At 42.1% G+C, this 22,617-nt stretch overlaps 1 protein-coding gene across 1 annotated transcript in view; it reads right to left on the bottom strand.

Moving 5' to 3' along the window:
* Nucleotides 1–427: 427 nt before the first annotated feature.
* Nucleotides 428–22,617, bottom strand: part of LOC126356118 (trypsin-2-like) — a 133,629-nt gene continuing 111,439 nt past the window's right edge. Inside the window, exon 2 of the mRNA XM_050006819.1 lies at nt 428–2,553. Coding sequence (XP_049862776.1) covers nt 2,176–2,553 — 378 coding nt within the window. The 3' untranslated portion in view covers nt 428–2,175. The remainder of the gene's footprint in view (nt 2,554–22,617) is intronic.

Below are 22,617 nucleotides of genomic sequence, written 5' to 3'. Positions count from 1 at the left end.
AGTAGGAATCTATTGTTTCCCTGTTATTCAACTTATATTTTATTTAATTGCTGGACCATCGACACCAATAAGTGTTTTGCATAAATATACTGCATTCTTAAAAGTCTGACATTCTGGGTGGTGTCTGTTTGTTCTATATCGTGTCTCCCTACCACTTTCACGCAACGACGCTCTGAGCGTGTTTTTTAGGCAATTGACTAGTTTGAACCTGGGGCCTGTGGCTAGTAAGGAGACGCCAGACCACACATGACATGTAGAATTCAGAAGAGTTCAGTGAGACTAGCGATGATATAACCAAATACTTAATGATTTCAGCGTCAGCTCCACTGCACTCCCTGTAAAAGAATCTTAATACTAACTAAATTTAGTGGAAGGGGTTCAAGGCTTTCCTATTTTTAGTTAGATGGTAAAATAACGTCGAAAAAGCAGTTTACCATTGGAAATTTTATTCTACTCACAAAACATTGTTTATAAATTGCACTATTTATAAAACGAAGTGTTTTAATACAGGATGGTACAAACAAACTGCGTTCAACAAAAATGTGAACGAATATTCCCTGAATGGGTTTCCAAGTTCTACAATGGGTCGAAGGATGACTTATGCCATATCACATCTGTAATCTAGGTGTAAATTAAGTTTCACAAAAGAGCAAACTATCAAAATGGTCTACAGTGACCCTCAATTATTTTTAATTACTTATCTAAGTTGTCGTAAATTACAGTGGCTGATGTGGCTTCTCAATAACTATATAACAGAAAAATCATCGCGTTTCAGATTTTTACTTCAAGTGGCAAATGTGAACACCACGAGCTTTGATTTACGATCGAAACTAGTATTACGCAAAAAGAGGGTGTAACAGATGAGACTTCTGCAGTTCTGAGTGAAGCTTTATGCGCTGTTATGCGGCATCGCGTGCGTTCATTACCTTGTCGGTGTTCGTCAGGGGGCGGCGTGCAGCACAGCTCCGCTCACCTCGCCGCCTCCGAAGTAACTCTCCTAACTTCTCCTTACTACTATTTACCGAAGTTGGTTTAAAAAAAAAAACTGTCTGGCCATTCAGGGTCTCAATGTTAACCTAAGCTCCGCCTACAAAAATTCTATCTATCCAATGAGAAACGTTATACTTTTCGTGGTGGGGCAATGTTTTTAAAGTTTGCAACGTAACAGAGACGCGAAAAAGTCTTATGCTAAAACTAACAGCTGCTGTGGTTCCTTTTAGTGTTATCGTAAGATCTATACTGTTCTTCTGGAGGGCTCTATCTTTTAACATGGGCTGGGGGGGGTGGTCCTTGACGTAACAGAGACGCGAAAAAGTCTCACGCTAAAACTTGCAGCTGCCGTTGTCCTAGTGGTTAGCTGGCGACGTGGGTGTCCAGTCCGTCCCTTACCGTAGGGCCTTCTAGCTTAACACGGTTCTGCTCTCGGCTTCTGTTCTCGTTTCTCCCCTCGAAACTGCGTCTGTCTCACGGTGGGAAGGTATGACATGCATTTAGGCATTCTTGTGTTAGTCTGTGGTATTCCATTTGCTCACTCGTTACTCGTATTCCTTTGGTTAATTTAATGTCACGATTTATTCGGAGCTATGTGACATACTACTGGATTTGCGTATCATGTCAGGGTTTTCATGGAAGGTGTTGGATTTTGCCTGACACCTTACAAAACTACTTCTACTATCGCACTCATCATTTAAAGTCGTTAAGATAGTACCGGCAGATTTTATTTAATTGCAAGCTTTCATTTATAAATTTTGCCGTGTGATAGATACCTGCGACCATTCGATTCATTTGTGTATTCTTATCGTATACTGTAGACTCAGCAGTATTTGGCCTGTAATGCGGCAACTACGTATCCCAGCCCATAGATAACGAAACCAGCGAAAACTTTTAATATAGCAACGTTGAGTAGGAGGGTACGTAGTTGAGGGGCCACCTCATCCTTTAATCATTACATTATTTGAAAGCCCGCAAACACCATAAATAATGTGAACGTGGAAAACGATATCAAACGCCATTTTACGTTTCACTGGATGTTTTAAAGCGAATTCTTTGTATGTTCTTTCCAGTCTTTTATTACTGTTTAATTTGCGTAATATTATTTACATTCGTCTCAAGCTGAAGTAGTATAAACAAGACGATAGAATGTCACAACTGGAAAATGCGTAGCAGCTGCAGGCTCTAGACGCCGGTGGTGTCATTGATCCACTGCCTGATTTCGGAGTTGGCGATGTTGGCGTAGACGCTGGGCCAGCCGGGAAGGGCACAGCCGTTGCCCCAGGAGGAGATAACCCCCACCAGCACACCATCCAACACCATGGGGCCCCCGTAGTCGGGGCCACAGCGGTCTCGGCCGCCGCCCGGCCACCAGGCGCAGATCTTGCGGACGCTCACCTTGCCCAGCCCGTCGTAAGCGGCGCTGCAGTTGTCACGGTCCACGATGTAGAGCTGCACCATCTGCAGCTGGTCCGCCAGGTACCCGCCGTTCCAGACCGTGCCCCAGCCAATTATGGTCACCAGCGTGCCGGCCTCAGGCTCCACAGTCGTCAGCGGAATGGGCTGCTCAGACACAGCAAGCAAAAAGAGGAGTCATCACAGACTACGCCCAAAGATAACTAGAGAATGTGCTAGTAGTTACACCCGCCAAGCCTCAGATGGCTAAACACTGACCTTAGATTCGCCTTTCGTCTTGAAATCAAAGGTAATACTAGGGCATCACCGAAACAATGGAGCGTAGTAGGTAACAGAGTCTCATCAGAAAGAACAGAAAAATTTACAAAATATCCACAATACGTTACGAACCCAGAATATTTTCATAACACGCTGACGGAAAGAATCGGAATATCAAAAAATAATTAATGTAGAGTAATGAAATTTTGGAAGTTCATTTGTCTGTGTAACACATTTAAGTGATTAGCATCGGAATGCAAGCGTGAAATAAGTCATTACAAATGTGAAATACTGGTACATTAATAACCGGTATAACCACCACAATGTTGAACGCAAGCACACAAACGTTCATGCGTTGTGCTATGAAGGTGCCAGATGTCGGCTTGTGGGATGGTTCAAATGGCTCTGAGCACTATGCAACTTAACTTCTGAGGTCATCAGTCGCCTAGAACTTAGAACTCCTTAAACCTAACTAACCTAAGGACATCACACACATCCATGCCCGAGGCAGGATTCGAACCTGAGACCTTAGCGATCGCGCGGTTCCAGACTGTAGCGCCTAGAACCGCTCGACCACTCCGGCCGGCTTGTGGGATGGAATTCCATGTATTTGGTCTGTCAATATAGGTATGGTTAATGCTGTTTGTTCGTGACGCTGGAGTTGATGTTCAATGATACTCGATTGGAGACAGATGTGGTGATCGAGCAGGGCCGGCAGCAGTGGCTGAGAGGTTCTAGGCGCTACAGTCTGGAACCGCGCAACCTCTATGGTCGCAGGTTCAAATCCTGCTTCGGGCATGGATGTGTGTGATGTCCTTAGGTTAGTTAGGTTTAAGTAGTTCTAAGTTCTATGGGACTGATGACCTCAGAAGTTATGTCTCATAGTGCTCAGAACCATTTGAACCATTTTTGATCCAGCAGGCCAAGGCAACATGTCGACACCCAGTAGATCGTGTCGAGCTACAGCAGTGGTGCATGGGCGAGCATTAACCTTTTGGAAAACACCCCCTGGAATACTGTTAATGAATGGCAGTATAACAGCTCGAATCACCAGATTGATATCAAATTTGCAGTCAGGGCATATGAGATAACCATTGTAAGTAGGCTGTTTAAGTTTTTTTATTGGTAACGCCGCCGCCACGTAGCGCTCTGTATGAAAATCACTGGCTGTGCCGTGTGCAGTCTGTGGCTGGTTTGCATTGTTGTCTGCCATTGTTGTGTTGGGCAGCGGCAGCTGGATGCTAACAGCGCGTAGCGTTGCGCAGTTGGAGGTGAGCCGCCAGCAGTGGTGGACGTGGGGAGAGAGATGGCGGAGTTTTGAAATTTGTAAGAATTGGTGTCATGAATGCTATATATATTCTACATCTACATGACTACTCTGCAATTCTCATTTAAGTGCTTGGCAGAGGGTTCATCGAACCACAATCATACTATCTCTCTACTATTCCACTCCCGAACAGCGAGCGGGAAAAACGAACACCTAAACCTTTCTGTTCGAGCTCTGATTTCTCTTATTTTATTTTGATGATCATTCCTACCTATGTAGGTTGGGCTCAACAAAATATTTTCGCATTCGGAATAGAAAGTTGGTGACTGAAATTTCGTAAGAAGGTCTCGCCGCGACGAAAAACGTCTATGCTGTAATGACTTCCATCCCAACTCGTGTATCATATCTGCCACACTCTCTCCCCTATAACGTGATAATACAAAACGAGCTGCCCTTTTTTGCACCCTTTCGATGTCCTCCGTCATTCCCACCTGGTAAGGATCCCACACCGCGCAGCAATATTCTAACAGAGGACGAACGAGTGTAGTGTAAGCTGTCTCTTTAGTGGCCTTGTTGCATCTTCTAAGTGTCCTGCCAATGAAACGCAACCTTTGGCTCGCCTTCCCGACAATATTATCTATGTGGTCCTTCCAACTGAAGTTGTTCGTAATTTTAACACCCAGGTACTTAGTTGAATTGACAGCCTTGAGAATTGTACTATTTATCGAGTAATCGAATTCCAACGGATTTCTTTTGGAACTCATGTGGATCATCTCACACTTTTCGTTATTTAGCGTCAACTGCCACCTGACACACCATACAGCAATCTTTTCTAAATCGCTTTGCAACTGATACTGGTCTTCGGATGACCTTACTAGACGGTAAATTACAGCATCATCTGCGAACAGTCTAAGAGAACTGCTCAGATTGTCACCCAGGTCATTTATATAGATCAGGAACAGTAGAGGTCCCAGGACGCTTCCCTGGGGAACACCTGATATCACTTCAGTGAGGTAAATACATTGTTTGTTCTCTATTAAAATCTTTTATTTGCTAACTATGCCTATCAGTAGTCAGTGCCTTCAGTAGTTTGAATCTTTTATTTAGCTGGCAGTGGTGGCGCTCGCTGTATTGCAGTAGTTCGAGTAACGAAGATTTTTGGTGAGGTAAGTGATTTGTGAAAGGTATAGGTTAATGTTAATCAGGGCCATTCTTTCGTAGGGATTTTTGGTAGTCAGATTGCGTTGCGCTAAAAATATTGTGTGTCAGTTTAAGCGCAGTCGTGTATAATTTTTCTAAGGGGACGTTTCACCACGAGAGTGCTTCTGCTGTCATATGAAATAGCATCCCAAACCATAACTTCAAGTGTAGCTCCAATATGTCTAGGCTATCGTGGATGTGGAACAAGCAAAAGAACTTTGGAACACATTTTCATCTGAAATGTAATAACAATCCTAAAGCTAAACTAAACTCAGTCTGAAGAGGCCTCGGAAGGTCCAACGGTAATGCCTGATCCCCATGTCATCCTCTGCCGATAGGAGTCACTGGATGTGGATGGCCTGTGGTCAGCACACCGCTGTCCCGGCCACTGTCAGTTTTCGTGACTGGAGCCGCTACTTCTCGATCAAGTAGCTCCTCAGTTTGCCTCGCTAGGGCTGAATGCACCCCGCTTGCCAACAGTGCTCCGCAGACTGCATGGCCACCCATCCAAGCGCTAGCCAAGCCCGACAGTGCTTAACTTCGGTGATCTGACAGGAACCGACGTAACCAGTGCGGCAGAGCCGTTGACAATAACAAACCTAGTTAAGGGAAATGTAAGTGTATAATACACTGAGCTGCTATGATAATTCTTGGACTGTTGTAGCTACGAACGTCAATAGAAAATCAGTTTCAAACTCTACTTTGCACTGATCACAGCACTGCAGACCTGCAAAGTCCGACTTTACGTAACACTAACAGTGTATGATAACCGTAAATATGCATGCGGTTGCTTCTGCTGGAAGTCGTGAATGGAGTACAAGGAGATGGCCACTAATAAATCAATCATGCTCCTCATCAACTGAACTTTATAAGTAGCTAAACTTTTTTATGACCGCTGCTAAATTAATGTAAATGTTGTGTTCATCAGTGATGGACACCTTGGACCAGCTGAATCACTTTAAATATCTATGGAGATTAATCTTAATCCTGGCATTGATTCCATGAATTGGGCTGTTGGTCTGAAAAGAAGATAAACTATTTACGATAAATTTATAAATTCCATTATCCTTAATGGAATTTATAAATTTATCGTCAATAGTTTATCTTCTTTTCAGACCAACAGCCCAATTGGAAATCAATAGAAAGTAGATCCAGTTCCTTGAAAGTACTCTGAAAGACGTTCCTGAGTTCACACCACATATAATCCGCATTACACGTTTTCGGACTCTGTTGACATGATGAATGCACCCTTATCTTAAACGAAAAGAAAAGAACTCCTATGAATTAATAGAACCATAGTAATCACAGTATTTCAGATATTCAGCGTGTAACGGCGTGCAAATATTTCTATTGGTGACTGAGAACGGTGTACTGAACAACGTTACATCAGTATTTACGTCATTTACAAACTAACAATTATAGCTATCACAAGTCATATGTTTTTAGGTTAAGTAGTGCCTCCAAGTACATGTGGCATGAACAAGCCATTAATGCTTGTTTTCCCGTGGGCAGCACGTCAGGTGTTGAAGTAGGGACGCGTGGATGCAAAACAGTTAGTCTGTACTGGCTGGTGTAGTCCACTTAGTGGGGCAGTTATGAACCTGCAGAAAACATCAAGTAGTAAGGAATGAAATTTTCACTCTGTAGCGGAGTGTGCGCTGATATGAAACTTCCTGGCAAACTAAAACTATGTACTGGACTGAGACTCGAACTCGAAACCTTTTCCTTCGGGGGGCAACTGCTTTAGGCAAAAGTCCCGAGTTTGAGTCTCGGTCCGGCACACAGTTCCAATCAGCCAAAAAGTTTCACCAGGTAGTAAGGTTTGGTACATGTTTGAGGGAAGATGGTTCGATGCTGAGAAAAAACGACGAACACACTAATGTGTGTATGTATTAAGGTACTACATACAAAAATATTTGCACCTGTACCCGTTACACCATGTTTACTGGGAGGAAACCAATAACAACTTCTGAATTGCATTACGTTTCAACGTTTGGTCACCAAAAAAAATGGCTAAGAACCTTTTATTAATTTACCTGAATTTTCTCATTGAAGGTGAAGGTGCCCAGTACCTGCGCTGCTCCGATGTCGTAGTCCATGGAGGTGGAGCTGTAGTGGCTGTTGTGGGCGGTTTTGGTGACGTTGTAGAGAATTCCGCCAGTATCCCGGATGGATGTGCCAACGCGTACGAAGTAGTACGAGGGATCGAACTTCTGTACGCACTCTGCACAGGTCAGGACCCAAGTCTCACTGATAATAACGCCGCCACACTTGTGTCCGTCCTCAAACTGAATGGACGCCATCCACGGGTAGTCCTCGATGTCGACACCGGTGCCATTCACTATCCGTGGTGAGCTCTGCACACATGGCCAGACAGAGACCACTGCGAATGCACACACCACGATCTTCCACATATTTGTGTCTACAGTTCAGCTATTTCCGCTGTTCAGCTGAGAGACTCTGGCGACGCCGTAAGAGCCTTTATATATAGTTGCTGATTAGATTAAAGAAACATATCACTTTAATCGGTTGAACTATTCTGATAAGAATACGGGTGCTTCCATTAAAAACCGCTGTATGCTTGATTTGTTATTTATATTGGCAGCAGGACATACGAGGTATGTGTGAAACGTAATGAGATTGATTCTCTTATCTACCGAAGTTTTTTTTTCTTCAAACAACAGTATTATCAATTTCAAAGTAGTTGCCTTCGGCAGCTGTACGTCGGGGCGGAGTAGCAGTTCCCCAGTCTTGGCAGCAGCGCTAAAAAGTTTCAGCTGGTAGGGCCTTCAATATGTCGGTCTCAGTCTTTTAAATGTTCTCTAGATTCCCAAAACACCATCCTCTTAAGACAGTTTTCAATTTCGGGAAAAGGAAAAAAATCACCAGGACCAGGTGAATATAGAGACTGTGGAACAATCGCTTATTGAGGCCAAATGTTCTGTGTGACATGGGGCGTTCTCGAGACACAGCATCCATTTTTCTACGCTATCCTGTCTCACACGATTCACCCTCATCCTAAGTCGTTCAAGGACATCTTTGTAATACAGGTGGTTGACGGTTTGTCCTGGGGAAACAAATTCCTTACGAACGATACCTCTATTGTCAAAAAAACAAATCTGCATTGTTTTGATCTTCGATTTGCTCATTCGAGCTTTTATCGGTCGAGGGAATGTCTCAATGTGTCACTTCTCATTCTGCCGCTTTGTCTCAGGATCGTACCCAAAAATCCAGGATTCATCACCTGTCATCACACAGCTGAACCATTCGTGGTCACTGGCAATCCTCTCAGAAAGATCAACGCAAACGTTTGTTCGACCGTTCCTTTGCACAGCTGTAGAGGTTTCGGAATGCTGGCACAAACGTTTCGCATGTCCAAATCTTCGGTCAAAATTTGATGTGCAGTGAAAGTGTGTAAGTTTATCAGGCCACCCATCATCCTTATTGTGGAACGTCAATCTGACATCAGAAGAGCACGCACACATTCGACGTTATCGTTGGTTTTTGAAGTTGAAGGTCATGCTCAGCGATTTTCATCTTCAGTGTGATCTTGGCCTTCCATAAATGATTGGAGCCAGTGAAAAAGTTGTGCTCTTGATAAAGAATGTTCCCCATAGGTTTCAACTTTTAGGAGGTCACACTTGCGAATGCCCCAAGTTTAACACAAAACGTGACGGCGTAATGTTGCTCCAAATTTCGCTCTTCGATTTTCGTAATACACAACAAAAACACGACTTTGGTGATGGCGCTCTCAAAAGTCACTTGACGGCTGTACGGAGCTGAAACTCGGACTGATGGTCTGGAAGGGATGAGCACATCGGTTTGCTCAAGGAGAACAACACAGCTTTTCTATTTCTCTTGCAGTGTTGTCAGTGTCATTACTCTCCTCACACACCTTGTAGTGAGAACCTAACTCCACAGACAAAATTTAGCAGGGATATTTTATGAGCATTTTGGAATACGAGACCTATGGTCTCTGGCAGCGAGTCACTGACTAATAGCGCAGTTATGATGAATTTGATTTAGTGCATCAGTTACCTTTGTTTCTGCGAAAGTACCTTCGACAAAGAGTAAAACCCTTCATTATCGCCGAAGTAATGGAACAACCTTCAGATGCGAAAATACTTTGGTGTGCTTGCCGACGCTGCGAGAACAGGTCCAAATAGCGTCGATGTGCCATTCTTTCATAACATTCAGTGAACCAATAAACGAAATGGATTTTTAACTCTTCATCCGTAAACCTATCCAATCTGCTCTGCATCACAGGGTACAGTGCCTTGTCGCCTGCTTGTGGTTCCGCTATCCTTCAAACCACTTCACGACAGTAGCACGCGAGCAGCTGACTGGCTTCAGTGTTTACAAGACGCTCATTCGCAGGGTCTACGTGGACTTCCGCTCGTGGTATTTCCAACTCTTTTGTAAGTGCCGAAAGTACCGTCGGACTTCCGACCAAGTGAAACGTCCCCTTACAACAATTATACACGACTGTGCTTAAACTGACGCACAATAGTTTTTAGCGCAACGCAATCTGACTTTCAATAATCCCTACAAAAGAATGGTCCTGACTATCATTAACCTATACCTTTCACAAATCACTTACCTCACCAAAAATATTCGTTACTCGAACTACTGCAATACAGCGAGCGCCACTACTGCCAGCTAACTAAAAGATTCAAACTACTGAAGGCACTAACTACTGATAGGCATAGTTAGCAAATGAAAGATTTTAATAGAGAACAAACAATGTATTTACCTTAATAGTCAAAATATATATAGCAGTTCATGACATCCAGTCTTACAAATTTCAAAACTTCGCCATCTCTCTCCCCACGTCCACCACTGCTGGCGGCTCACCTCCAACTGCGCAACGCTACGCGCTGTTAGCATCCAGCTGCCGCTGCCCGACACTACAATGGCAGACAAAATGCAAACCAGCCACAGACTGCGCACAGCACAGCCAGTGATTTATCATACAGAGCGCTACGTGGCGGTGGCGTTACCAATAAAAAAACTTAAACAGCCTACTTACACAAGTAGTTTTGCACCGTGGGTTTTTCTGACAAGAGCCTCCCCCATAGCTGATTTCACCAGCAGCGGATGTGTTATCGCCGTCAGTCACGCAGTGCTATCACTGACAGCCATTGTTTTCGTATATAGTTTCTTAGGCCAACGCTACTTGAGTTTCATATACTGTGACTAAAGGAAAAAACTACAACAACAACCGGAAGCGTGTATTCTCTAGGATGGTTATCGCTACTATGTGCAAAAAAAATATGGCGAGTGTACAAACTGGTTGTGCGTGAATTACGAATAGAGTAAGTGCTGAGTCAGTTTAAAAACGGCAAAAGCTGAATTATGGCTAAACAACAATCTGACGAGGCAGATATGCAGATTAAGAAACGAATGCATAACTGAAGGAAAAGAGTCCAAGAAGGAAAATCAGTCCATGTTTTCAGGTTTTTAAAGAGTAATTTCAAGATTTGAAAGATAAAGGTTTAAATTTCATCCCAAACCCCAAGATTGGATAGGGTAAAGCAAGAAGAGAAAATATTGGGACGAACCTGAATCCCGGCATTAGTTCGGAGAGTCAACTGAGCGAATGCATTTGAAATGAACCGAAGATTTTTTTAAAAAATTGATGCTGGGTCTAATCCTGGCAAAAGGATCTTGGTGTTCGGTTGCGAAGAAGGGAGAAAATCCTTTGTGGAAAAGGAACTGTCCTTACGGATGGGACATTTGACGACTGTTCGAAACAATTTTAACAGCTGTCCACTATACACGTTGACATTGGAAGCACAGAAGAAGATATGAAGATATTTCCTGTTTTATTTGCTTAGCTCATAGACAAAAGTCAAAACAAATATGAAACACTTTTTATCGAAAGATTAGATGCCTGGATGGTCACCGAAAACTGCAGTGCTAGACTTTGAAATGGCTACAATTTTTAAAACTATGAAAACAATTTTCGCTGAAAGAGCGCTTTCCAGTTGCAAATTTCACTTCAACCAATGTCTGTGGAAGAAAATAAAAAAACTGAGTTTAATTGACCGTTACAGGAATTGAGAAGATGTCCGATTGTTTTTCTCCCTGCAGCAGCAATAGCACGTCTTTCACCGAAGACTGTTGGTGAAGTGTTGATGTTAATAATGGAGGAAATGTCCAGCGGAAAAAAGGTCACGAAATTCGTAGATAACATGACCAATCGATAAGGAACATCCTAGCATACCAAATGAAATATGGAATGGTCCAAATCTGTGGCACAGGACCACGAATGTTGTAGACGGTTGGCATAGGAAACTAAACTCCTCAATAAATCGAAAACATCCGAATGTATGCTTTCTGATAAGCTGAAGGAGGGAGCAGTAAATGCTATACTTGAAATTAAAATAGATTCCACTGACCTGCCTCTTCATAAAGGAAGAGAAAGATACATAGATCTTGACAAAAGGTTGTAAGGCATTACCTATTCTTATATACTATCAGTACTGCACAAAGACAAGTCGTTGTTTAACGTTGTTTCCAAAATTTCGAAAAGTTCATGGTCAATTTGTTTCACATTTTTACACGATACTCTAATAAACTTTCGGGCGGAAAAATCTTGAAAAGTTCTTGACTGACTTACTTCAAAGTTTTATACGATACTCTAATAAACATTTATACGGACAGAGGCTAACTTTTTTAAACAACGAAGTGATCGCATATTTTCAATCATACCAACTGTGAGGAAGAAAATGGTCAGTTTTAACTGCGATAGCATACCTTTCTAACCCTCAGATAAACCATTTTTCTCATATACGGTGTACTCTTTCTCCTTATATATAATTTTACACACAAATTGTATACACAACAATGAGTTGGTTTGTCTTCTTCCTCACACTTGGTTGTAACAGAAAACAGGAAAGTTGTATTTGTGGCTCTGTATTCCTACCAGTTCTCAGATTAAAAAATATGCGAAATATGTCACTAAAGCCACAATCTTCACAGCTTCAGCAGCTGGAGGGGTCTGTCTCGTGCCCCGTTTGCCAGTCATCTCAATCGATTTAGCCATTCATTTTAAGCGAACACTCCCAATTAATGTTTCGTTTGCAGTAACAATAAACAAGGATAAAGGTTAAACGGAGGGCACAAGACGAGACGGACAGAGAGGTGGCGAGAAGTGGACATAGAGAGGGGGAAGGGAGAAGATAACGGACACAGATAGCGGGTGAAAAGGGGGAGGGGGTAGAAGGCGCTTTGAACTTCTATCCAATTCCCATACACATTCAGCAGGTAGGAAGCATCCCCATGTTCATTAGTAAGAATATATAACAATATATAACAATATTTGGTTCCTCTACAAAAAATTGAGCTACACATTATAAGTCATTAAATAAGCCGAGAAGTTCCGGCATTTGCTGCAGTTATAGCGTAGAAAGAAAAAAAAGATAAAAAATAAAACAGTAAAATAAAAGAATAAAAAATATTTTAGACATGCCTATGTACCATGTGCGTGGTCAGTCCTGATGAGCGTGGATAAAATGTGGAGGGATGTTGTTATCACAAACCGGACGTCAGTTGAGACCTAGTGAAACGCAAACATATATCAACATAGGAAAACTCGTTTTTTCCAGGGGCTAAGAAGTATCTTAAAAACAAAACGTAACGGCACAAAAGAGTATGGCATCAAAGTTCAGAAAAAGACCTCATGTCACAGTGAAAAGAAATTAACATTGTGTAAACTAAATAGCGGTTCTGACGTCTGGTTGCTGTAACACAATATGTATTTAAAATCAATGTTCTATATTGCGTATAAATACAAATATTTATTTAAAATTGATATTTTTCGCATGTTCTCAAAATATCTGAATATCTGAATATTTAGTACATAAAGAGGCATAGAAAGTGTACACAGCTTAATTAACGTGAACTGAACATCCTGCAGAGCCCAAAACAAGGCTTACATAATACATAAGTCATCACTGAGAGGGACGCAAACCGGTTTCATTGGCTGTCGTAAGAACTACTTTCGACGAAGTTAATGATACGGCACTTAACACTACCTACTGCGTACATGCGACTGTGTGTTTTGAAACCGACCATAAGAATCCGGAAGGTATTCGCTTGACTGTGTTCAGGATGAGCAGAGGTTAAATGCTACGCAAGTCATTCTGGTTCCAAACTACGAAAGTGAGTCGGGTGCAAAGAACACGAACTGTAGACTGCTCCAGAAATGATACGTAAGACAGTAATGATTCCCTCGACAGAAATGATTATTTTCTTACACAATGCAGTTTGGCGACTTGAGATTGATAAAAACAAACACAAGCATGGAGGTTCTACGTTTCATCGACTGCAGCAGTGAATTTAATATTGTTCATTGCAGTTTTAGTGATGAACTTTTCAATAGGCTCTAAAGACCTGAGTAACTTTTCTATTATCGTATATTACTGGTAGCTGATCTTAAAAAAATTACAAAAGCTGCTCATATCAGTAGGTGGTAACTTACATGATAATACTTCTATATTTATTTTTAACTGTACGATAGCGGCAGGATGTACTAAGTCCAAATAAACACTTAAGTACGATAATGAACACGTGTTGTCATTGCTATCTGTTGGATAATGTACTGATGAGTATCTTATAATTAAACAGTCATATTTGTAATGCTGTTTTGAAGTTGTATCGTCATGCTCTTTAAATGAAAGAAGATCTCGACAAAAATACACATAAACTTAGGGGAAAATTACATCAATAGCAATATTAATAAAATTCTTTTCCGGGCTATTATGCCGTGGTCTGATGGATTTCGCATTTACTATGTGGTTCCTCTACATGAGGTGTTGCAACAGCTGAATAGAATTTTTCCTCCCGACATTGCAGAACTATTTAAATATTGCCTTACGACCACATATTTCAAATGGAACGATGAGTTCTACGAACAGACTGATGGCGTGGCAATGGGGAGCCCCTTAAGCCCGGTTATAGCTAACTTTTTCATGGAAAAATTCGAGGCGCAGGCTCTAGAAACTGCCAACAAAAAACCGAATATCTGGTTCCGCTACGTAGATGATACGTTTGTGTTGTGGAGGCATGGCAGAGAGGAACTAGGCCGTTTTCACAAACATCTAAACGGTATTAATCCGAAGATTCAGTTTACCATGGAGGAGGAGGCAGAAGGGAGACTAAATTTTCTGGATGTGCTAGTTTACAAGAAACAGGATGGTAGCTTAGGCCATACAGTTTACCGGAAACCCACGCACACGGATCGTTATCTACACCGGGATTCGAACCACCACCCACAACAAAAGCGAGGCATAATAAAAACGTTGGCGGATAGAGCGAGGAACATCTGTGAACCTGGGCTACTGGATACGGAACTGAAACACCTCACTGATGCATTACTCAGGAATGGTTACTCGGCTGCTGAGATAAAAAGAGCGTTAAGACCGCCGCGTGAAAATCATAGCAATGCACAAGCGCTTGCAAAATCGAAAGTTTTCCTGCCTTTTATTAAGGACGTCACTGACCGCATAGGGAAAATATTGAAAAAACGGAATATCGCGGTGATTTACAAACCTACCCGGAAGATACAAGAACACCTGAGATTGGCTAAGGTTGCTCGTAAACCGCTGGAAAAAGAAGGAATTTACAGGATCCCGTGTAGTTGTGGGGAGGTATATGTGGGTACCACAAAAAGAACGGTCAAAAAACGACTAGAAGAGCACAAGGGCAATTGTAGAAGGGGAGAGATTGATAGATCAGCTGTTGCGGAACACGCTTTGCAGTCAGGAGACCACCACATTTATTTTGATAGAACTCAAGTACTGGCAGCCACAAGCGGATATCATGAAAGGCTTTACAGAGAGGCTATAGAGATTATGAAACACCCCAGGAATATTAATAGGAAGGAGGAGGGGGTGAAATTGAATGACATCTGGATGCCGGTGCTGAAGAAGATGTGTACCAGTCTTCCGCCATGGGATGATAGCAACAGCGGACGGCGGCAACCGACAACGGCCAATTGCACTCGCGTATTCAAAACATGTGACGTCACGCCTATCCGCGGGAGCACGCGAAAACAAAAATTTACTGCAGTCAGTAGTGAGACAGTGTGTGTTTCGGAAGTTAACAGAAGCCACGAACCCCCTTGAAGATGTCCTCCGCAGATGGGGACGAAACGTTGGGTTGCAATGCGAAATCCATCAGACCACGGCATAATAGCTCGGAAAAGAATTTTATTAATCATGACAGTTCCGGCAGTGAAAGTTTACATTTTACAATCAATAGCAATAGTTTGGGAAAACGTAAGGAGGTTGAAACGGAAGTGTGGTGTGCTTTCACTACAGTGAGATGCACGACAGTCACAACAAACCGGTTGCGTCTCAGTACGGAGCAGACAAACAGGTGTGTGAGAGCGAGGCGGCAGTTGCTGCTGTGGGAGTGAGGAAGACCAACGAAATACTACCTCGGTAGGATTTTTTTCCGGACGAGTTGCTATGGATAATCGCTGGGAGATAGAGTGTTGTGGTGGCCATGTGATTAAAAGTTTCACCTTCTGTTGCTCGCAGACGTAGTAACTACTTTTAATCATAATTTCCATATCCAGAAGGGTCTTGCAAGGGCGTCTGAGGTCCAGGACAAGTACCGCAGTGAAACAGTTTCCTCGGCGGCACCGGTGTAGGTCACATCCCTACTGCAGTGTGCTTGTGTAACAGCCGAAGCAGAAGTGACAATCGACGAGTATTGCGCTCTAATTGCTTGTTCGTCTGCATCGTTTCTATCGAAATAATGGGGAACCAGCTGATGTTGTTGTTGTTGTGGTCTTCACTCCTGAGACTGGTTTGATGTAGCTCTCCATGCTACTCTATCCTGCGCAAGCTTCTTCATATCCTAGCACCTACTGCAACCTACATCCTACTGAATCTGCTTGGTGTATTCGTCTCTTGGTCTCCCTCTACGATTTTTACCCTCTACGCTGCCCTCCAATACTAAATTGGTGATCCCTTGATGCCTCAGAACATGTCCTACCAACCGATCCCTTCTAGTCAAGTTCTGCCACAAACTTCTCTTCTCCCCAATCCTATTCAAGACCTCCTCATTAGTTATGTGATTTACCCATCTAACCTTCAGCATTCTTCTGTAACACCACATTTCACAAGCTTCTATTCTCTTCTTGTCTAAACTATTTATAGTCCATGTTTAACTTCCATACAAATACTTTCAGAAATGATTCCTGACACTTAAATCTATACTCGATGTTAACAAATTTCTCTTCTTCAGAAACGCTTTCCTTGCCATTGCCAGTCTACATTTTATATCCTCTCTACTTCGACCATCATCAGTTATTTTGCTCCGCAAATAGCAAAACTCCTTTACTACTTTAAGTGTCTCATTTCCTAATCTAATTCCTTCAGCATCACCCGATTTAATTTGACTACATTCCATTATCCCCATTTTGCTTTTGTTGATGTTCATCTTATATCCTCCTTTCAAGACACTGTCCATTCCGTTCAACTGCTCTTCCAGGTCCTTTGCTGTCTCTGACAGATTTACAATGTCATCGGCGAACCTCAAAGTTTTTGCTTCTTCTCCATGCATTTTAAACCTACTCCGAATTTTTCTTTTGTTTCCTTTACTGCTTGCTCAATATACAGATTGAATAACATCGGGGAGAGACTATAACCCTGTCTCACTCCCTTCCGAACCACTGCTTCCCTTTCATGCCCCTCGACTCTTAAAACTGCCATCTGGTTTCTGTACAAATTGTAAATAGCCTTTCGCTCCCTGTATTTTACCCCTGCCACCTTTAGAATTTGAAAGAGAGTATTCCCGTCAACATTGTCAAAATCTTTCTCTAAGTCTACAAATGCTAGGAATGTAGGTTTGCCTTTCCTTAATCTTTCTTCTAAGATAAGTCGTAAGGTCAGTATTGCCTCACGTGTTCCAGTATTTCTACGGAATCCAAACTGATCCTCCCCGAGGTCCGCATCTACCAGTTTTTCCATTCGTCTGTAAAGAATTCGTGTTAGTATTTTGCAGCTGTGGCTTATTAAAGTGATTGTTCGGTAATTTTCACATCTGTCAACACCTGCTTTCTTTGGGATTGGAATTATTATATTCTTCTTGAAGTCTGAGGGTATTTCGCCTGTTTCATACATCTTGCTCACCAGATGGTTTTGACAGGACTGGCTCTCCCAAGGCCGTCAGTAGTACCAATGGAATGTTGTCTACTCCGGGGCCTTGTTTCGACTCAGGACTTTCAGTGCTTTATCAAACTCTTCACGCAGTATCATATCTCCCATTTCATCTTCATCTACATTCTCTTCCAGTTCCATAATAATGTCCTCAAGTAAATCGCCCCTTGTATAGACCCTCTATATACTCCTTCCACCTTTCTCTTTTCCCTTCTTTTCTTAGAACTGGGTTTCCATCTGAGCTCTTGATGTTCATACAAGTGGTTCTCTTATCTCCAAAGGTCTCTTTAATTTTCCTGTAGGCAGTATCTATCTTACCCCTCGTGAGATAAGCCTCTACATCCTTACATTTGTCTTCTAACCATCCCTGCTTAGCCATTTTGCACTTCCTGTCGATCTCATTTTTGAGACGTTTGTATTCCTTTTTGCCTGCTTCATTTACTGCATTTTTATATCAATTATATCAATTAAATTCAATATTTCTTCTGTTACCCAAGGACTTCTATTAGCCCTCGTCTTTTTGTCTACATTATCGTCTGCTGCCTTCACTACTTCATCCCTCAAAGCTACCCATTCTTCTTCTACTGTATTTCTTTCCCCCATTGCTGTCAATTGTTCCCTTATGCTCTCCCTGAAACTCTGTACAACCTCTTGTTTAGTCAGTTTATCCAGGTCCCATCTCCTTAAATTAGCACCTTTTTGTAGTTTCTTCAGTTTTAATCTACAGTTCATAACCAATAGATTGTGGTCAGAGTCCACATCTGCCCCTGGAAATGTCTTAAAATTTAAAACCTGGTTCCTAAATCTCTGTCTTACCATTATATAATCTGTCTAAAACCTGTCAGTATCTCCAGGTTTCTTCCATGAATGTAACCTTCTTTTATGATTCTTGGACCAAATGTTAGCTATGATTAAGTTGTGCTCTGTGCTAAATTCTACCAGGCGTCTTGCTCTTTCATTTCTTAGCCCCAATCAATATTCACCTACTACGTTTCCTTCTCTCCCTTTTCCAACTAACGCATTCCAGTCATCCATGACTATTAAATTTCGTCTCCCTTCACTATCTGAATAATTTCTTTTATTTCGTCATACATTTCTTCAATTTCTTCGTCATCTGCAGAGCTAGTTGGCATATAAACTTGTACTACTGTTGTAGGCGTGGGCTTCATGTCTATCTTGGCCACAACAATGCTTTCACTATGCTGTTTGTAGTAGCTTACCCTCATTCCTATTTTTTTATTCATTATTAAACCCACTCCTGCATTACCCCTATTTGACTTTGTATTTATAACCCTGTATTCGCCTGACCAAAAGTCTTGTTCCTCCTGCCACCGAACTTCACTAATTCCCACCATATCTAACTTTAACCTATCTATTTCCCTTTCTAAATTTGCTAACCTACCTGCCCGATTAAGGGATCTGACATTCCACGCACCGATTCGAAGAACGCCAGTTTTCTATCTCCTGATAACGACGTCCTCTTGAGTAGTCCCCACCCGGAGATGCAAATGGGAGACTATTTTACCTCTGGAATACTTTACCCAAGAGGACGCCATTATCATTAACCATACAGTAAAGCTGCTTGCCCTCGGGAAAAATTACGGCTGTAGTGGTTAGTGTTACAAGGCCAGATCAGTCAATCATACAGAGTGTTGCCCCTGCAACTACTGAAAAGGCTGCTGCCCCTCTTCAGGAACCACGCGTTTGTCTGGCCTCTCAACAGATACCCCTCCGTTGTGGTTGCACATACAGTACGGCTATCTGTATTGCTGAGGCACACAAGACTCCCCACCAACGGCTAGGTCCATGGTTCATGGGGGGCGGGGGGGGGGGGGGGGGTTACGACCAGCTGATGTCCAGGCTGACTTATGACTACATGTTGGTCATTGAAAGAGTGATGAGGGGTGACAAGTGGAAGTTGAGGAGTGTTTCAGCGAAGGAACAGCGGAAGAGATTAGCGATGATCCTTCAGACGTCACATGCTTTCAAGGAAACTGAATGCGTGGTGTAGTTCTCCCTGATGGTGGTGGCGACTATTCAAAGAAAGTTCTCTACAGACACTGGAAGCATAACCATTATAATCGTATTTTTTATATGTGTTCATATGACTGTAGTAGTCAAATTTTGTATTGTAACATGGAACAGCACTCCGTCTTCAGGCCACGAGTGGCTTACCGGGACCATCAGACCGCCGTGTCATCCTCAGCGGAAGATGCGGATGGGAGGGGCGTGGGGTCAGCACACCGCTCTCCCGGTCGTTATGATGGTATTCTTGACCGAAGCCGCTACTATTCGGCCGAGTAGCTCCTCAATTGGCGTCACGAGGTTGAGTGCACCCTAGAAACGGGGAACAGGGTGTAAGTAATTTGTGAACGCTCGCTGCGGGCTGAAATTTCACTGCATCTAACTATAGCTCAAATTTGAGAGTGCCACACTATTAGAAAAAAAAAATCGTACGGAGTGAAAGTACTTGCGAAGAACTCAATACTGTCATTAATAGTAGTCAAGACCAGATACACAGGATAAGTCAGTCATAAAGTGCCAGATCACAAATATAGAACGCATTGCTACTTTCAGGCAAGTGACGCTTAAAACAAGGTCACTGTGTGAAAACTTTGCAAAGAAGTCCAGGCATTTGTAGTGGCGGACTGTGTCGACTCCTTGGTGCCCCATTGTTTGCTTACTGCTCTAGTAGTCGGTCGGTGAAGGGGGGTGTAACAACATCGCTGTTTTGGCTGTAGTAGTGTAAGTAGGCTGTTTAGGTTTTCTTATTGGTAACGCCACATAGCGCTCGGTATGAAAAAATCACTGGCTGTGCCGTGTGCAGTCTGTGTTTAGTCTGCATTGTTGTCTGCCATTGTAGTGTTGAGCAGCGGCAGCTGGATGCTAACAGCGCGTAGCGTTCCTCAGTTGTAGGTGAGCCGCCAGCAGTGGTGGACGTGGGGAGAGAGATGGCGGAGTTTTAAAATTTGTAAGAATTGGTGTCACGAACTAATTTATATATTATGACTATTAAGGTAAATAAATAGTCTGTTCTGTATTAAAATCTTTCATTTGCTAACTATGCCTGTCAGTAGTTAGTGCCTTCAGTAGTTTGAATATTTTATTTAGCTGGCAGTAGTGGCGCTCGCTGTATTGCAGTAGTTCGAGTAACGAAGATTTTTGTGAGGTAAGTGATTTGTGAAAGGTATAGGTTATTGATAGTCAGGGCCATTCTTTTGAAGGGATTTTTTAAAGTCAGATTGCGTTGCGCTAAAAACTATTGTGTGTCAGTTTAAGCACATTCGTGTATAATTGTTCAAAGGGGACGTATCATATGTCGACCCTTAGCCGAGGATACCTCACTGGAATCTTCTGATTTTTTCTTGTAGTTTGTGTAATTAATGTAGATTTTTTATTGCTAGCGCGTAATCATAGAGGGGATTTCCTTTGTAGTTGTAGTCTTTCATTGTTGTACAGTACAACAGTTGTGGCATGCATGTAGAGTTGCTCCAAGTATTTCGCAGCTGCGCTTGCAATTAACTAGATATTATTTTCAGTGCTATGTTAATGTGTTCTCTTATTTTTGCTCTTCAAATTGTGCTTTTTTGTGTTGTCGTGTGAAATATTGTGACAATAATGGCGTGTGAAAAACGTAATACTAGGCTCCAAAGTAAACTGAGAAATGACAGTGAAGACGAAAGCAGTGTGTTAGCGCCACCATGTAATGAATTAACTAATGTTCAAAGTAGTAATTTGGTAATTGTGCATAGGGAAATGGAGCGGGTTGCAAATAATGGTGTAGGCAGTGAAACAATTAGTGAACAGGGAAGCATTATCGATCGATTGGTCGGCAACAGCTCGCGTCAGGAATCCGATATGACAGGACACAATCTTGCAAATACTGTACATTCAGGTTTTGCGTCCTCACCGTTTTCTCAAATAAGCCGACACACATTTTCTGCTTGTCAAACTGTGAATTTTGCCGGTGCAAACGCACTGCCGAAAAGCATAGATGATCAGATTCCAGACACTAATACATTATTATTGCAATTAATGCAACAAATGAAACAAAACCAGAGACAAACACAGCAACAGTTAGACACAATGGAACAAAATCTTCAAAAGTTAGACACAATGGAACAAAATCAGAGACAAACACAACAAAAGCTTCAAAAATTAGACACAGTGGAACAAAATCAGAGACAAACACAGCAAAAGTTGGACACAATGGAACAAAATCAGAGACAAACACAGCAAAAGCTTCAAAACTTAGACACAGTGGAACATATGCTTGAACAAACACCTGAAGATTTAACTACTGAATTACATAAAATCGAATCGAAATGTCAAAAAGTCTATAATGACGTAAAAACACAAATTTGTGAGCATTTCCAACCTATTTTTTCGCGGCATGAAAATGCATTACAGAATCACGAAGCAGCCATAAAATAACTGCAAACTATTGTTCATGAAAATCATGAGACCTTGCAAGCTAAAATTGACTCAGTTGCATCTACCGATTCGGTCACACAACTTGCAAAAACTCAAGAGAACTTAAAGGACACAGTAGATACTCTGAAAATTGGTTCAGAAAGACACATGGAGGACATTAATTCATTATCAGAAAAAGTAGTTGAACTTTCTGATCAGCTAAATAATTTATCTATGAAGGTAGATGATAATCTGAATGACACAAAACCGGTAGTCTTTAATGACACAGAAGAGTTCGAACAAATTAGGAAATTCAAACAAAATCAGAATCAAATTAATACGCAACACCAAAGAGAAATCCGGGAAGTACAAGATCAGCTGACACAGGTAATACAAGAATTACATATTTCAGATGACACTCGCGCCCCAGTATGGGAAGAGGGACATAGCAATACAGAACAACCACAAAATAATAACACAGGGCATTTCGGAAATCATGAAAGTAATTGGCAAGGTGCACCGAATTTTGAGATGGAACCGCCGAAACGACGTAACAATGACTGATATGCTACCCGCCGACACGATGATTTTGACTATAAGCTGTTCATTACTACACGTAAATTCAAAACATTTAAGAATTCTGGCAACGACATTCATCCACAAGCGTGGCTCCATCAATTCTCTCATTGTTTTCCTCCCAACTGGTCATTAGAACACAGATTAGAATTTATGTGTGGCTACTTAGAGAATGAACCAGCTGTAAGAATGCGATCGGTCATTCACGATTGCCACAGTGAAGGAGAATTTTACCACGCCTTCCTCTCAGCATATTGGTCCCAAGCCACACAAGACCGAGTAAAACATAGCATCATAATGATGAAACATTTCGAACAATCTGAA

Source organism: Schistocerca gregaria, chromosome 3 (genome assembly GCF_023897955.1).
Source record: "Schistocerca gregaria isolate iqSchGreg1 chromosome 3, iqSchGreg1.2, whole genome shotgun sequence".
Classification (NCBI taxonomy): domain Eukaryota; kingdom Metazoa; phylum Arthropoda; class Insecta; order Orthoptera; family Acrididae; genus Schistocerca; species Schistocerca gregaria.
The sequence above is the reverse complement of the archived record's forward strand: the minus strand, read 5'-3'. Positions and strand labels throughout refer to the sequence as shown.